We start from the raw sequence: 17,865 nt of genomic DNA on the forward strand, positions 1-17,865 counted from the left end.
TGATACACCTTGGGATAGGTTTATGAATACCTCTTCCCCCCGTTTTCCTCTCTCTACCCTACTGAGGTTACATTTGCAAAACCCTTGGTTAACATAGAGATCATGCTCAATCAGTGGCCTGCCCCTGTGAAGGGACAAGAGCTATAAAACTTTTCAAACACGGCCTCCTCTCCCTTCCTATATAAGCCCTCAACGACAATATAACCTCCTGTTCCGAGGACGTGAGGACGACGGTCCGATGTCAGAATGGTTCAGATAATAACTACAGAACGAAGCCAACATCCTCGTGAGCTTTGGTTGCGATGGGTATGAACTTTGAAATCTTATTCACTACAGAAGTGATACCTCCTAGCCGTTGAGTTAGCAACAGCCGCTGAAAACGAGGGTTAGGAAGGAACAGACAGGGTATCCCGTTTACCACACAACGTCGCTACTACAATTTACCAGCAGAGACATTCTTCAAAGGACAAAGGACTCTGTTGGGCAACACGGCCTTCCATCTACCACCAACCTACCGAAGCGTAGCTCATTTTCCTTTTCCAAATGGGCGGTAATTTAGAATGCATAAGATACTGTATTTACGATAGCACAGCTTCGCCCTTTGTTCCTCAGTCTTCCCGCTCTTTGACTCAAACCCAGCCCCTTTTCTTTTGTGTAACAAGTTGTCATATCTGTTCATGACGTAATTTGTAATCAAGTTCTGATTTAATTATGTGCATGTGTAATTCTGTGTGATTAGGTATGATTAGGTATTTAGTAAATAAATCATTAAACACAATTTTGTATTGCTGGTTCAACTTGTTAGCTAGGGTTTGTGCAGATAAGCAAGAATTTACAACTTTCAGATGAGACTGAATTAAGATGACAGTTAAAATTGACTGCTATTGATATAAAATATTACTAGGTCTTTAAGAGTTTATTCGGAAGATAACAGCTGCCTGACTCTCTAGTTAATTACATTTACATGATTAGCTCAATCAAGGTAATATTAATTACGGATAAATTATTTTATAGAATAGCATGTCATATCACTTAATCCGGCATAACCAAAGACACTCCCAGAGCCCTCACCTCATCCTTGTAGTCTGTCTCGTCATGGTTGGTATCAAATCAAATCAAACTTCCAGCCTATTACTGTTGTCGTCTGCAAATTTGATGACTGAGTTGGAGGCGTGCATGACTATGCACGCCTCCATTGTGGGGCACGCACCATTGTGGGGCCCCAGTGTTAACCTTTTTGGGATAGGGGGCAGCATTTTCACTTTTGGATGAATAGCGCGACTGAACTGCCTCCTACTCTTTCCTAGATGCTAATATATGCATAATATTATTAGTATTGGATGGAAAACACTCTGAAGTTTCTAAAACTGTTTGAATGTTGTCTGTGAGTATAACACAACTCATATGGCAGGCAAAAATCTGAGAAGAAATCCAAACAGGAAGTGAGAAATCGATTTTCAAAACAGTGCCTATTGAAATCCCAGTGAGATATGAATGAGGATACACTTCCTAGGGCTTCCATTAGATGTCACCATCTTTAGAAACTGGTTTGATGATTCAACTATAAAGGAGGGCCTTATAATAGCTCTTTGAGGGGGGGTCTGGCAGAGAGACTCGGTCTCATGACGCGCGCTCCCGACAGAGTTTGTTCTCGTTCCAATGCTTTTCTTCAGACAATGAAATTCGGAATCAAAACATTACTGCACGTAACATGCCAATGTAAACTGTAATTTTTGGATATAAATATGCACATTGTCGAACAAAACATACATGTATTGTGTAACATGATGTCCTATGAGTGTCATCTGATGAAGATCATCAAAGGTTAGTGATTCATTTTATCTATATTTCTGCTTTTTGGGACTCCTATCTTTGGCTGGAAAATGGCTCTGTGTGTTTTTGTGAGTTGACACTGACCTAACATAATCATATGTTGTGCTTTCGCTGTAAAGCATTTTTGAAATCGGACACGATGGGTAGATTAACAAGATGTTTATCTTTCATTTGCTGTATTGGACTTGGTAATGTGTGAAAATTACATATTTAAAAAAAAGCGGAATGTTGTCGAGCCTGCCCTAGAAAAGGTTAAAGATCAGAGAAGTGGAGATATTGATTCCTACATTCACCACCTGGGGGCGGCCTGTCAGGAAGTCCAGGACCCAGTTGCACAGGGCGGGGTTCAGACCCAGGGCCTCAAGTTTAATTGTTTACATTTTAATCTTTTTATTTAACCAGAAAAGCCCGTTAAGAACAAATTCTTATTTACAATGACGGCCTACCCCAGCCAAACCCGGACGACGCTGGGCCAATTGTGCGCCGCCCTATGGGACTCCCAATCACAGCCGGATGTGATGCAGCCTGGATACAAACCAGGTACTGCAGTGACGCTCTTGCACTGAGACACAGTGCCTTAGACAACTGCGCCACTCGAGAGCCAAATGATGAGTTTGGACGGTCCTATGGTGTTGAACTCTGAGCGATAGTCAATGAACAGCATTCTTACATAGGTATTCCTCTTGTCCAGGTGGGATAGGGCAGTGTGCAGTGCGATGCAATTGCATCGTCTGGGGATCTATTGGGGCGGCAAGCAAATTTAAGTGGGTCTAGTGGGACTAGGGTGTCAGGTAAGGTAGAGATGATATGACCCTTGAATAGTCTCTCAAAGCACTTCATGATGACAGAAGTGAGTGCTACGAGGCGAAAGTAATTCAGTTCAGTTACCTTTGCATTCTTGGGTACAGGAACAATGGTGGCAATTTTGAAGCATGTTTGGACAGCAGACTGGGATAGGGAGAGATAGAATATGTCCGTAAACACAACAGCCAGCTGGTCTGCCATGCTCTGAGGACGCGGCAAGGGATGCCGTCTGGGCCGGCAGTTTTGCAAGGGTTAACACGCCTAAATGTCTTACTCACGTCGGCCATGGAGGAGGAGATCCCACATTTCTTGGTAGTGGACCGCGTCGGTGGCACTGTGTTATCCTCAAATCATGCAAAGGAGGTGTTTAGCTTGTCCGGAAGCAAGACGTAGGTGTCCGCGACAAGGCTGGTTTTCCTTTTGTAGTCCGTGATTGTCTGTAGACCCTGCAACATACGTCTCATGTCTGAGCCGTTGAATTGCGACTCCACTTTGTCTCTATATTGAGGTTTTCGACGTTGATTCCCTTACAGAGGGAATAACTACACTGTTTGTATTGTCTGCCATATTCCCAGTCACCTTGCCATGGTTAAATGCTGTGCTTTGCACTTTCAGTTTTGCGTGAATGCTGCCATCTATCCACGGTTTCTGGTTAGGGTAGGTTTTAATAGTCACAGTGGGTACAACATCTCCTACACACTTCCTGATAAACTCAGTCACTGTATCAGTGTATTTGTAAATGTTATTCTCGGAGGCTACCCGGAACATATCCCAGTCCGCGTAATCAAAACAATCTTGAAGCGTGGATTCTAATTGGTCAGACCAGCGTTGAATAGTCCTTAGCACGGGTACTTCCTTTTTGAGTTTCTGCCTACAGGAAGAGAGGAGCAAAATGGAGTCATGATCAGATTTGCCGAATGGAGGGTAAAGGAGGGCCTTGTAGGCATCCCGGAAGTTGCGGTAGGGGTCGAGAGTTTTAGCAGAGCGAGTATTACAGTTGATGTGTTGATAGAACTTAGATAGCACTTTCCTCAAATTTGCTTTGTTAAAATCCCCAGCTACAATAAATGTTGCCTCAGGATATGTGGTTTCCAGTTGGGTTAAAGTCCAGTGAAGTTCTTTGAGGGCCGTCGTGGTATCGGCTTGAGGGAGAATATACATGGCTGTGACAATAACCAAAGAGAATTCTCTTTGAAGGTAATAGGGTCGGCATTTGATTGTGAGGTATTCTAGGTCAGGTAAACAAAAGGACTTGAGTTCCTGTATGTTATCACAATCACACCATGAGTAGCTAATCATGAAACATACACCCCCGCCCTTCTTCCTGGAGAGATATTTATTCCTGTCGGCACAATGAACTGAGAACCCAACTGGCTGTACGTACTCAGACAGTAAATCCAGAGAGAGCCATGTTTCTGTGAAACAGAGTATGTTACAATCTCTGATGTCTCCTCTGGAAGGAAATCCTCACCCCCAGCTCGTCAATGTTATTATCCAGAGACTGAACATCAGTGAGTAATATACTCGGAAGTGGTGGGTGGTGTGCGTGCCTCCTGAGTCGGACTAAAACTCCACGTACCTCTTCTCCGCCAGCGATGTTTTGGGTCAGCCTCTGGAATCAGATCAATTGCCCTAGGCCCTTGGGGTAGAACAAAGCATCCAATTCTGGAAAGTTGTATTCCTGGTTGTAATGCTGGTAATGCTGGTTAGTACCACCGCTCTGATATCCAAAAGTTCATCTCAGCTGTATGTAATAACACAAAAACATTTCTGGCCTAATAATGTAAGAAATAACACATTTTAAAAAATACTGCAAAGTTGCCTAGGGGCTAGAAGCACAGCTGCCCTCTCTATCAACGCCATTTTACACCACTTGTGAATGATGCCCAGTGTTTGCAGTAAGGCAAGAAACAGCACATGGCTTTTTTGCAACTTTACTGCCCTGTGAGCATCACTGTGCTTATTATGTGAAGAGATAGCTTAATAGTTTATCAACATTTTAAGCTAAACGTTCTGATCTGTTGCATTTTTGATGAGTGGTTTGATTAATTTGGGATCTATCGCATCCCACAACTGTTTGGAATATTTATTTCTCGCACAGAAGGACAAGTTGACCAATAGAATAGGTTAACTTTTGTACTGTGGGGATTTGAGAATGACACAAATATGAATTTTCACAAAGTCTGCTTCCTCAGTTTGTATGATGACAATTTGCATATACTCCAGAATGTTATGAAGAGTGATCAGATGAATTGCAATTAATTGAAAAGTCCCTCTTTGCCATGCAAATGAAATGAATCCCCCAAAAATATTTCCACTGCATTTCAGCCCTGCCACAAAAGAATCAGCTGACATCATGTCAGTGATTCTCTCGTGAACACAGGTGTGAGTGTTGACGAGGACAAGGCTGGAGATCACTCTGTCATGCTGATTGAGTTTGAATAACAGACTGGAAGCTTCAAAAGGAGGGTGGTGCTTGGAATCGCTGTTCTTCCTCTGTCAAACATGGTTACCTGCAAGGAAACACGTGCCGTCATCATTGCTTTGCACAAAAAAGGCTTCACAGGCAAGGATATTGCTGCCAGTAAGATTGCACCTAAATCAACCATTTATCGGATCATCAAAAACTTCAAGGAGAGCGGTTCAATTGTTGTGAAGGCGGCTTCAGGGTGCCCAAGAAAGTCCAGCAAGCGCCAGGACCATCTCCTAAAGCTGATTCAGCTGCAGGATCGGGGGACCACCAGTAGAGAGCTTGCACGCACAGTGAGGCGAATCATTTTGGAGGATGGCCTGGTGTCAAGAAGGGCAGCAAAGAAGCCACTTCTCTCCAGGAAAAACATCAGGGACAGACTGATATTCTGCAAAAGGTACAGGGATTGGACTGTTGGGGACTGGGGTAAAGTAATTTTCTCTGATGAATCCCCTTTCCGATTGTTTGGGGCATACGGAAAAAAGCTTGTCTGGAGAAGACAAGGTGAGCGCTACCATCAGTCCTGTGTCATGCCAACAGCAAAGCATCCTGAGACCATTCATGTGTGGGGTTGCTTCTCAGCCAAGTGAGTGGGCTCACTCACAATTTTTCCTAAGAACACAGCCATGAATAAAGAATGGTACCAACACATCCTCCGAAAGCAACTTCTCCCAACCATCCAGGAACAGTTTGGTGATGAACAATGCCTTTTCCAGCATGATGGAGCACCTTGCCAAAAGGCAAAAGTGATAACTAAGTGGCTCGGGGAACAAAACATCAATATTTTGGGTCCATGGTCATTCTCAGAACTTTTGGCCATGACTGTAGATTGACATAGGAAATGCTTTTGCTCTTCATTAGGCCTACTCATCTTGTTGGTTGACGAAAAAGTCAATGTGGACAGTATGCACCTCAGAATTCGTTAAGAAAGACGCGTGCAGTTGCGTCCCAGATGTGTCTGTCTTCACTTGTAGCCTACTTCGGAACTGAGATGCCTGTGAGAAGGACCCGATCACGTGACGGGCATTAGCTAATAAGAATTGAGATATCTGAGAGAGCCATGTGAGCGAGAGGTGCCTCGGAGCACGGAGATTGGCAGCCATGAGAAGGGAATTAGGCTGTAATTATTATATTCAGCCCAAGGGCATTACGGCCACACAAGGGGGTTGGTGCCATGACATTCGGGGCCTGGTGAGAATATTATCAAGTGCTTGTCCAATTGTGACTGAGAGTGTGTGCAGCCTGCACAAGAAACAAAGCAGAGTTCATGCCTTTCATGCGACTTTTTTCAAATCAGCCATGCAGCCAACATTTGTATCACAACTAATGTTGCATAAATAACACTAAATTTAGCATAAAGGAGGACCTGTTTCTTTGTTAACTGCTCAACACAGAATAGCCGCATGTGCTCCCTCGGAAATCGTTTGGAGAAAATATCCTTTCTATTTTATTTAGCTATGTTCAATTGTGTTCTTCATACTATAAAATAATATTAAATAACGCAATAGAATTATAAGCGAATCTTGTCTGCTAAATGAACTACTGTAGCCCAAAGCCATATGGCAGGGCCTAACATAAGGAAAACTCAGAGTATGCTATTCTGTTCTTCGGAAATAACTACATTCTCTTCATATCATGTTTCTTTAGACCTGTCTAAAATAAATAATGGATTTATTATGATGGTCGAAGATATATTTAATGAATTTATTATACTTTTTAAAATGTAGATGTTCCAAAGGTCTGCGTCAGTGGCTTGTAGGCTATGTGTGGAAGCCAGGAGATGATAAATGCGTTTATGTTAATTACCGTTAAATTGATGTGAGACTGGCAGTTATTTGCTTGACAATCACCGGCTGATAATATTTCATGACCACCACAGCCCTAGTAGAGAAAATAATTTAATCATTTTTGTTATGAGCAGTGTCGCAAAAACACCAATTTCCTGCTCACTCATCTACCGATGACACATTCAAAATATCTGCTCTGTCGAGGAGACACACAAAGGTCGTCTTGAAAGTGCCTTGTTGAATTAATCAACTGTAAAAAAAAAGAAGAAAAAAAAGCCAGAGTAATGTCTGGATTCAGCTCTCCCTCTCCCTCTCCTCCCTCTCCCTCTCCCTCTCCCTCTCCCTCTCCCACCCCCTCCCTCCCTCCCTCCCTCCCTCCCTCCCCTATACAGTAGAAAAAATGGCTAGGCTGAGGTAGGTCGTGACAAGTTGTTTAACTCCTCTACTTTGTCCAGTGGTTCCCAAACTGGTGGGAAAAGGGGGAAACCAAGACAAGTCGCCCATGGGCATACACTACCCGTAGGTGAACTTTGTTAAATACGCTGGGCGGACCACCCACTGTATTTTTGGTTAGTTAGTTAGCTGTTGTTAGTAGGCTAGTGTGTTTTTGTATATTTATTGTTTCTTTCCTTGGGTCCAGCTCAGCCCCTTTTCCTGTCTCCCCATTACCGTGGTTTATAAATAAACCTAGAGTTTGATGGTAGATTTCTGTTGTCGTGGTTATTTCGGACTGTCGGGCCAAAAGGGATTCGTAACACTCCCATACAGTAGAATAATAATGGCGGCTGAGGAGGCGTGACAAGTTGTTTCTCCTCTACTCCAGTGGTTCCCAAACTGTGGGGCGCGAGGGTGTCGGCAGGGGTAGTGCGGGGTTCTCCCCCCACTCTGTCCCTCGCTGTCTATACTTTCCTCTACTCCACCCCTCACTGTCTCTCTTCTACTCCACCCCTCGCTGTGCCGCTATGTTTCTATGTGTTTCCTGTGACATCGTACTGTTGCTCTGTTCCTGTTACTTCTGTTTGATCTGGCCTGGGACCAGGTGCTAAGGGTATAAACCCTAATCCCACTCACTGTCTTTGTGCTGATATTCTAGTTGATTCTAATCCGTGTTGGGCTACTACTGGGTAGTACCATCTTACCATCTTACCATCCATGCAGTCACAAAGTCCCCCATCCACGTCCCTACTGCTGCAATCTTCATGAAGCTCTCGTTCCTGATACCCATGTACTCTGTCACCATGTGAGGCCTAGAAAGAGAAAGAGAGAAAGAGGGAGGGAGGGTGGGAGGAGGAAAAACAGTCACTGCGGCTGCTAAGTGTCTTGATGCTAACTGTCAGATCCCATCCAAATCAAACTAGCCCCGTGAAAACAGTGTGCGGCAAGCGGCTCTACCTTCGTGGGGCCCTCAGGGTTGTAAACAATATACACTGAGCTTCCATGAAATTGTTTACCCCCCTACTGTTTGGGAATTATCTTTCCATTTTGCAAATTTGTACCAGTGTCTAGGTGAATTTAAATCAGCATTATCCAAAAGCATAAGATATCTCCGTTGGTTGTTGGAACTAACAGAACATCCCTGATACAAAGGGCATGGGAGAAGAAACCATTTGTGGTATGCAGTTTGTCTTTGGTGCAGGGAAAAAGATGACATGCATTCGCTGAAGTCCTAGTTATTCCTCCTCTATTTCCTGTTGTAGGTGGAGTTGGGAGCAGGAGCCTTTTGTTCAGGGTATTCATTAATCTTCCAACTTATCCTGGTAATAACACTGGGAGAAACTGGGTCACAAGCCAGGTCTATATGACAACCGCACCTACTTCACTCATCTTCTGTTGGCTCCGTGGCTGTTTTCCAACCTGCCACACATTAACCATGAAATATTTAGTTGGCTATGTGGACAGAGGCATCTAGAAAATGACAACCATGCCTGTTTTACTTTCCCATGCATTTATTTGATATGTTATTAGTGTTTACAATGACTGTACATAACATTGCTTTTGTGAATGAAAATACAACTCTTTCAAAGCGGTACAGGGTTATCCATTAAATCCTATTAAAGAGCTTAGGCATGTTTAAATTAAACTTGAGTAGGTATTCATCTCCAATTAATGATAATTGCTCTCCCTTCTCTCACCCATTAACTCATAATTCCCCTTAGTAACAAAATATAATAAAGAATTGAAGGTGGTCCTGGGGCAGAATTGCTATCAGTTATGATGAACCACTGAACCCAAATAGCACTTGTCTTCTTCTGCTGTTTTCATGTTCTTTGAAGTCATAAAAATGAGCTGCTTTTGAAAATGAATGTGTTAAATATGATAGGGTCTGGTATAATTTACTCCTACCCATCATTTTGTCTGACTTGTCATTCATGCTCAGTGTAGAGTAAAAGTGCTACCATATAACTGTTCTGTTTCAAGTGTCTCCTAGAACCTATGACAAACCATTGACCCCAAATGGCACCTGTTTTCTTGTACCTACATAGACAGTCTCTGTAGTCATGAAAACAGAGACTGCTAATTAAAAATACAATTAAGATGCTGCATTAAAGGTAGGCTACAATATAAATCATATGACATCAATACTCTATTCATTAGGTTGCTGTGAAAGGGCTTGATTAACAAAACATGAGGGGCATGGCATAGGTGACTTAACACCTTGCAAGTAAATCAAACTAAACTTGATTAGAATGGGGATTTATAGGCCTACCTGCATTAAGTCAGTTAGATGCTCAGCAGCTTGGCCCCGGTCCAGTTGCCTAGGAGATCCCACAGGGAGTCGTGTACCCACTGCAAAATTATAATCGATAGTCCTGAAAACGCTGTCTAGCCCAGCACAACTCAGACTTAAATCTAGCCGATAGCTGGCTGTATCAGAGAAAACACTTGCCCTCTCTCCACCTCTTCCATGGTTATCTAATTGGGCAAACATTGCACCTCTTCTACCAGGCAGCAATGTTTGCCCTTTTTTTATTTCACCTTTATTTAACCAGGTAGGCTAGTTGAGAACAAGTTCTCATTTGCAACTGCGACCTGGCCAAGATAAAGCATAGCAGTGTGAACAGACTACACAGAGTTACACATGGAGTAAACAATTAACAAGTCAATAACACAGTAGAAAAAAAGGGGAGTCTATATACATTGTGTGCAAAAGGCATGAGGAGGTAGGCGAATAATTACAATTTTGCAGATTAACACTGGAGTGATAAATGATCAGATGGTCATGTACAGGTAGAGATATTGGTGTGCAAAAGAGCAGAAAAGTAAATAAATAAAACAGTATGGGGATGAGGTAGGTAAAAATGGGTGGGCTATTTACCGATAGACTATGTACAGCTGCAGCGATCGGTTAGCTGCTCAGATAGCAGATGTTTGAAGTTGGTGAGGGAGATAAAATCTCCAACTTCAGCAATTTTTGCAGTTCGTTCCAGTCACAGGCAGCAGAGAAATGGAACGAAAGGCAACCAAATGAGGTGTTTGGCTTTAGGGATGATCAGTGAGAAACACCTGCTGGAGCCAGTGCTACGGATGGGTGTTGCCATCGTGACCAGTGAACTGAGATAAGGCGGAGCTTTACCTAGCATGAACTTGCAGATGACCTGGAGCCAGTGGGTCTGGCGACAAATATGAAGCGAGGGCCAGCCGACTAGAGCATACAGCTCGCAGTGGTGGGTGGTATAAGGTGCCTTAGTGACAAAACGGATGGCACTGTGATAAACTGCATCCAGTTTGCTGAGTAGAGTGTTGGAAGCAATTTTGTAGATGACATCGCCGAAGTCGAGGATCGGTAGGATAGTCAGTTTTACTAGGGTAAGTTTGGCAGCGTGAGTGAAGGAGGCTTTGTTGCGGAATAGAAAGCCGACTCTAGATTTGATTTTCGATTGATGTTTGATATGAGTCTGGAAAGAGAGTTTACAGTCTAGCCAGACACCTAGGTACTTATAGATGTCCACATATTCAAGGTCGGAACCATCCAGGGTGGTGATGCTGGTCAGGCGTGCGGGTGCAGGCAGCGAACGGTTGAAAAGCATGCATTTGGTTTTACTAGCGTTTAAGAGCAGTTGGAGGCCACGGAAGGAGTGTTGTATGGCATTGAAGCTCGTTTGGAGGTTAGATAGCACAGTGTCCAAGGACGGGCCGGAAGTATATAGAATGGTGTCGTCTGCGTAGAGGTGGATCAGGTAATCGCCTGCAGCAAGAGCAACATCATTAATATATACAGAGAAAAGAGTCGGCCTGAGGATGAACCCTGTGGCACCCCCACAGAGACTGCCAGAGGACCGGACAGCATGCCCTCCGATTTGACAGACTGAATTCTGTCTGCAAAGTAGTTGGTGAACCAGGCAAGGCAGTCATCCGAAAAACCAAGGCTACTGAGTCTACCGATAAGAATATGGTGATTGACAGTGTCAAAGCCTTGGTGAGGTCGATGAAGACGGCTACACAGTATTGTCTTTTATCGATGGCGGTTATGATATTGTTTAGTACCTTGAGCGTGTCTGATGTGCACCGATGACCGGCTCGGAAACCAGATTGCACAGCGGAGAAGGTACGGTGGGATTCGAGATGGTCAGTGACCTGTTTGTTGACTTTGCTTTCGAAGACCTTAGATAGGCAGGGCAGGATGGATTTAGGTCTGTAACAGTTTGGGTCCAGGGTGTCTCCCCCTTTGAAGAGGGGGATGACTGCGGCAGCTTTCCAACCCTTGGGGATCTCAGACGATATGAAAGAGAGGTTGAACAGGCTGGTAATAGGGGTTGCGACAATGGCGGAAGATAGTTTCAGAAATAGAGGGTCCAGATTGTCAAGCCCAGCTGATTTGTACGGTTCCAGGTTTTGCAGCTCTTTCAGAACATCTGCTATCTGGATTTGGGTAACGGAGAACCTGGAGAGGCTTGGGCGAGTAGCTGCGGGGGGGGCGGGGCTGTTGGCCGAGGTTGGAGTAGCCAGGCGGAAGGCATGGCCAGCCGTTGAGAAATGCTTGTTGAAGTTTTCGATAATCATGGATTTATCGGTGGTGAACGTGTTACCTAGCCTCAGTGCAGTGGGCAGCTGGGAGGAGGTGCTCTTGTTCTCCATGGACTTCACAGTGTCCCAGAACTTTTTGGAGTTGGAGCTACAGGATGCAAATTTCTGCCTGAAGAAGCTGGCCTTAGCTTTCCTGACTGACTGCGTGTATTGGTTCCTGACTTCCCTGAACAGTTGCAAATCGCGGGGACTATTCGATGCTATTGCAGTCCGCCACAGGATGTTTTTGTGCTGGTCGAGGGCAGTCAGGTCTGGAGTGAACCAAGGGCTATATCTGTTCTTAGTTCTGCATTTTTTGAATGGAGCATGCTTATCTAAAATGGTGAAAAAGTTACTTTTAAAGAATGACCAGGCATCCTCGACTGACGGGATGAGGTCAATGTCCTTCCAGGATACCCGGGCCAGGTCGATTAGAAAGGTCTGCTCACAGAAGTGTTTTAGGGAGCGTTTGACAGTGATGAGGGGTGGTCGTTTGACTGCGGCTCCGTAGCGGATACAGGCAATGAGGCAGTGATCGCTGAGATCCTGGTTGAAGACAGCGGAGGTGTATTTGGAGGGCCAGTTGGTCAGGATGACGTCTATGAGGGTGCCCTTGTTTACAGATTTAGGGTTGTACCTGGTGGGTTCCTTGATGATTTGTGTGAGATTGCTAGCTTAGATTGTAGGACTGCCGGGGTGTTAAGCATATCCCAGTTTAGGTCATCTAACAGAACAAACTCTGAAGCTAGATGGGGGGCGATCAATTCACAAATGGTGTCCAGGGCACAGCTGGGAGCTGAGGGGGGTTGGTAGCAGGCGGCAACAGTGAGAGACTTATTTCTAGAGAGAGTCATTTTCTTTGGAAAGCAGAAGAGCACAGAGGAAGAGTTTGGGGACTCTTCTCTCAGTGTGATTAAAGACAACGATTCCACGGCTGCCGTAAACCCTCTGACCTAATGAGAGGGTTCACAACAGCCGTGGAACATCAGTAAAGTAGCTGTCATGAATAATCAGATCCAAAATGGCTCCCTCCTGGTGGAACATCAGTACACTAACTACCATGAATAATCGGATCCAAAATGGCTCCTGTGGCGCAAAGTAGTGAACCAGTTATGCCAAAATCTGCACTCTCTATGGAACAAAATTGTATTTTTAAGAAACCTTAAGAGTCACCTGTGCGTCAATCTAATTAACATATATACATCCAAATCCGTCAGTTTAAGAGAGAGATATAGAGATATCTGTTTGTTTTTTTGCATGGGATGCGTCTCAATCCACCACATCCGCCTAAGTCAGCCTTCCACATCTGCGTTGGAAAGTGACAGAGCTGCAGTCCTCTTTGTCAGACCCAGAAAACCGGGCTTCTTACAAAAATGTCTGTAGCAAACGGTTACTTTAAATTTAAAAATCCATGATTGTGGAAGAACCTGGCAGGTGTGTAACCTCTGAAGCCTCGGAGGTGTCTACCCTACTTCAGTACACGAACATGGCATTGGATCCTCCGTCATCTACATTGAGATTTTTTCTGTCTCCTCCGTGTGTATGTAACAGTATAACTTTAGACCGTCCCCTCGCCTATACCCGGGCGCAAACCAGGGACCCTCTGCACACATCAACAACAGTCACCCACGAAGCATCGTTACCCATCACTCCACAAAAGCCGCGGCCCTTGCCGAGCAAGGGGAACTACTACTTCAAGGTCTCAGAGCAAGTGACGTCACCGATTGAAACGCTATTTAGCGTGAACACCGCTAACTAAGCTAGCCGTTTCACATCCGTTACATGTACAGTACATAAGAGCACACATTTGACAGTGTACACAGCTTTGGACTGGAGAATGGTTGACTGAAGAACATCAAGCTGTCATGGAAGGGCCTCTCTCCTATCACCAAATCATCTCCCAAGGCGACTTAAAATCTCTATCTCCATCCATCCCCCTCTTTTTTAGCAGCTTTTTCAGAGCGACATCAGCCCACATATTGTATTAAACTTCCTCCAGATAGAGTTCTCTTGTCTCTTATCACTCTACTGGCTCATACAGGGGGGGAGTGAGAGTGAATAACCAGCAGGCACATTCCAGGCCAGCATCTGTCCACTGTATCAGTCTTCCATTAAACTAGTCGTAAATGTAGTCTGCAAGTCCAAGAAGCTTATAAATCCACTTGACTTGGGCTTTACAATTTCACAAGTGATAAAAGGCACACGCGCACACACACACAAATCAATCGTGATAAGCTTTTCTAAAAAGTATTGCTTCTAGATGCTGGCATATGCCTGCTAATTAAGGCTACAAACAGGTGGGTGAGACAGGCTTTGTAGCTTTGCCTTACTTGATAAATACAGCCAGACCATGACTTTATACTTGATAGTCAAGACAAGCTCTGAGTTTACCTTTCCACCTCCTCTCGAGATGGGAAAGTGCTCAAGTACTTACATAAAGTCACACATGAACACACAGGCAGGCACACACACATGCACGCGCACACACACACAAAATCAACTGTGGTAAGCTTTTATAAAAATTATTGCTTGTAGATGCATTACAAATTTTAAAATATTGATTATAAGACACGTTTCAAGTTGTTTGATGTCCCTCAAGGGAAGATTGGTTCTGCACTGTGTGGCATTTAGAAATGTCAGGACACATTTTATAAATCATATTTTATCGCAAATTGTCTGCAGAGCAGCACAAACAATTTATAGTACAGGGCTTGCAAAACTGTAGCCTTAAAGGCAAGATTTTGAAATGCTATCAATGACATGACTGGCTGGTGTGAAACATAATGAAAAGGTAGAGAGAGTCGCACATGCAGACCACAGGAGGTTGGAGGCACCTTTATTGGGGAGAACGGGCTTGTGGTAATGACTGGAGCAGTATATGTGGAATGGTATCAAATACATCAAACAGATGGTTTTCAGGTTTTTGATGGCATTCCATTTGCTCCGTTCCGGATGTTATTATGAGCCGTTCTCCGCTCAGCAGCATCCACTGATGCAGATGTATGCACACACACACCGTGTCAGGCTTTTTCCTATTTGCAGTTCCCAGTGGACTTCCCCATAGAGTTGTCAAGGTTAATGTGCTATGCTGTTGATAGTAGCTGTCTGTATGTCTCTGCATGAGGATGACCTGTAAGAGGCCAACACCCAATGAGGCCTCTCCCCCTTGTCCCAGACAGCAGCAGGGGAAGGTGGATACTGAGGTAATGACAGACCCATCTCTCCTCTCTCTCTCTCACTGTCGACCCTCAGCTACAAAAAATAGCATGGTCACTCCACCCCTGGTCATGTTTATGTTTGGTACTTCGACAGGGAAAACCTAAATACCACAACATGCCATTTATTCTGCCTTTTAAATCTGCTAGTCTATGGCATTATGCCCACTCAGCTAGACAGGGACTCTCACACAAGGAACACAGAGGCATGGTGGTAAACAGAGACAATGTTCTTATGTGCTGCTATAACCCGGCTCAGTCAAAGGGGCTGTGGTCATCTTCCTCCCTCCCTCCCGCCTGCCACTGGGTGAGGATATGGGGCACGCAGGCAGCCGCCCCCAGCCTTCACCCATCCCATGCAGCAGTGTAGCCTGGTAATAGCAGTCCCCCCTCATCTAAATTAGTCATGATTAACATGTGCGGTGCCACGCATTGGGCTCTCTTAATTAAATAACACTGCCTAATTAGGGGCTTCTTTCTGCAGGTAATGGTGCTGTAAAATGACAGAATGGGATTAGGCAGCGTGACGGAGCACCGGTGAAGGGCGTCAAACTCCCTGGGCGGTCATACTCCTCTGCTTTCACACAAACAAAAGCCCCCTAATCTGACACTTACATTAAAATGCAAATGGCCCAGATGTGAAAGCCGCCCGGTAACAAGTGTGGCTCTGGATAACACTGTGTGCTGTGGGAGCCACAATGGAGGGATGCTTTCCTGGTGTTACATATGAATGAAGGCAACTGGTTGATAGCTGATGAACCTGGGTTATGTTTAAACATTGGCTCTCATGGTTACATGTTTGATCAATGTCCTTTGTCTAGACAGCTTTAAATTCTGATAGACACATCTAACATAGAGGTAATGACGTGTCGCTCTCATCATTTATCATATTTGAATTCATTTAATTTGAATAAGTAAGTATTAGGCAATTCCTAGAGAAAATATACATTCCTGTCATTGAATCAAGCTCAGTGGAGTCTGAAAGGTCAAAGAAAATGAAAGCATATCAATGAGCACTGGGTCAGGGACAGCATACGGTGACAGGTCAGAGAGCACGGAGACAGACACACCTCCCCCTCAGCCACACTCACACAGGTCAGACACACACAGTCAGACACACACAAGACACAGCCAGACATCTAGAAAGGGGTGTGAGATGGAAACAATATGTGCTGTGTGTGTGTGTGGGGGGGGGACGAGCAGTAGGACCTCTCCTGCACCGCTCCATCACAGTTGGATGCCGAGCGCAAGGCATCATGGTGTGTTTTTTCAAAGACATCATTATTCCGAGGGAAACCAATGCCAGCAGATGGCCTTTACAGAGCCTTGACAATAACTGTGCCTTATCCTCTCTGAACAAAAAATGAAAAGGAAAACATAATTAATTCCCACACAGAGGCTTCCTATCCTATTTGCCACAAAGGGATATTATTGTACTTCTCTTTTATGCTTTGCCTCAGTAAAATTACAACAGCCTCATATTGAGTAAAGGAACGCGGGATATGGATGCAGAAAAGCTTTGGACACGGATCAAAAGACTTAAGTTTCACTGCATCATCAGAGCTGGAACACTTCCATTCTCTTCTCCATCCATCCTCCTGCCGCTCTACCTCCCTCCCCTCTCTGCTAACTGCTGCATCGGCTGCCATCAGAGACCCGAACACATCTCTTCTGAGGCGTGTCCTGGTCCTCTCTGGTAGAATGTGAACACTGCTCTTATAGGTCCACCTTAAACATAGATGCAAACACTAGTCATCTCTGGCAGACCGCCAGCCTTAAGAGGACACCGAGAAAGAGCAAGACACGAGGTGCTGGGAGGAAGCAGGAGTAGAGCAGAGAAAAGTAGAGGAGTAGAGCAGAGAAAAGGATGGTTGCTGGCTCGTTGCGTCCACTTGCTTTACAACAGCACCATCTATCGATCTGAAAAGACACAACCTGAAATGACTATTTTTTAAATTGTATCTTTATTTAACTAGGCAAGTCAGTTAAGAACAAATTCTTAATTTTAATGATGGCCTAGGAACAGTGGGTTAACTGCCTGTTCAGGGGCAGAACAACAGTTTTGTACCTTGTCAGCTCAGGGGTATGAACTTGCAACCTTCCGGTTACTAGTCCAACGCTCTAACCACTAAGCTACCCTGCCGCTCACTATGTTATGTCATTGGAACTGTCACATCAGAGGCAGTTTGTTACATAAGGGAGACTATTATTTTTTTATGTCTGGGACACATAGTTGGCCAATTGAAAGTACCTGGCTCGTTGTGTCTGCACTGTATCTCTGTTCATTTAGTGTTTACCGCTCACGGTGAGGAGTAAATTAGGATTTTCCACCCAGCTAGCACATAACATTCTGAGAACCATTTCTTAGAGCTTGGTGAGAGTATGGTTGTCCTATTGTTATTTTGCATACAAACTTCCCACAACTTTCTGGGAATGATAGTTGCTTTGCTTGGGAACATTCTCAGCACTTTTAAGGAACCTGAAAAACTAGCTAGCTAGCTAGCAACCTGATAACTTAACCACTAACTAGGCTATGCACAGATATGGATGGCACAGAAATAACTGAAAATGAATAGGCTACTCAAAGAGATGCATCAAAGGTAGGCTGCATATGCAAGAGTGATGTGTATATTGTCGTGTTTGTGAGAGAGGATGCGTGTGATAGCAGGAGTAAGTGTGTGGGAGGAAGGGAGAGCGTGTAGGCCTACAGTATGTGTGTTTTACATTTATCTGAACAGTACAGAAGGTTACA

General features: G+C 44.5%; 1 protein-coding gene across 3 annotated transcripts in view; it reads right to left on the reverse strand.

Moving 5' to 3' along the window:
• Window positions 1-17,865, reverse strand: part of LOC123999374 (transmembrane protein 117-like) — a 104,756-nt gene that overhangs the window by 18,933 nt on the left and 67,958 nt on the right. For all 3 annotated transcript variants that reach the window (XM_046305095.1, XM_046305086.1, XM_046305076.1), the window contains exon 4: window positions 8,042-8,141. In XM_046305095.1, coding sequence (XP_046161051.1) covers window positions 8,042-8,141 — 100 coding nt within the window. The remainder of the gene's footprint in view (window positions 1-8,041; window positions 8,142-17,865) is intronic.

This window comes from Oncorhynchus gorbuscha, linkage group LG02 (genome assembly GCF_021184085.1).
Source record: "Oncorhynchus gorbuscha isolate QuinsamMale2020 ecotype Even-year linkage group LG02, OgorEven_v1.0, whole genome shotgun sequence".
Lineage (NCBI taxonomy): Eukaryota > Metazoa > Chordata > Actinopteri > Salmoniformes > Salmonidae > Oncorhynchus > Oncorhynchus gorbuscha.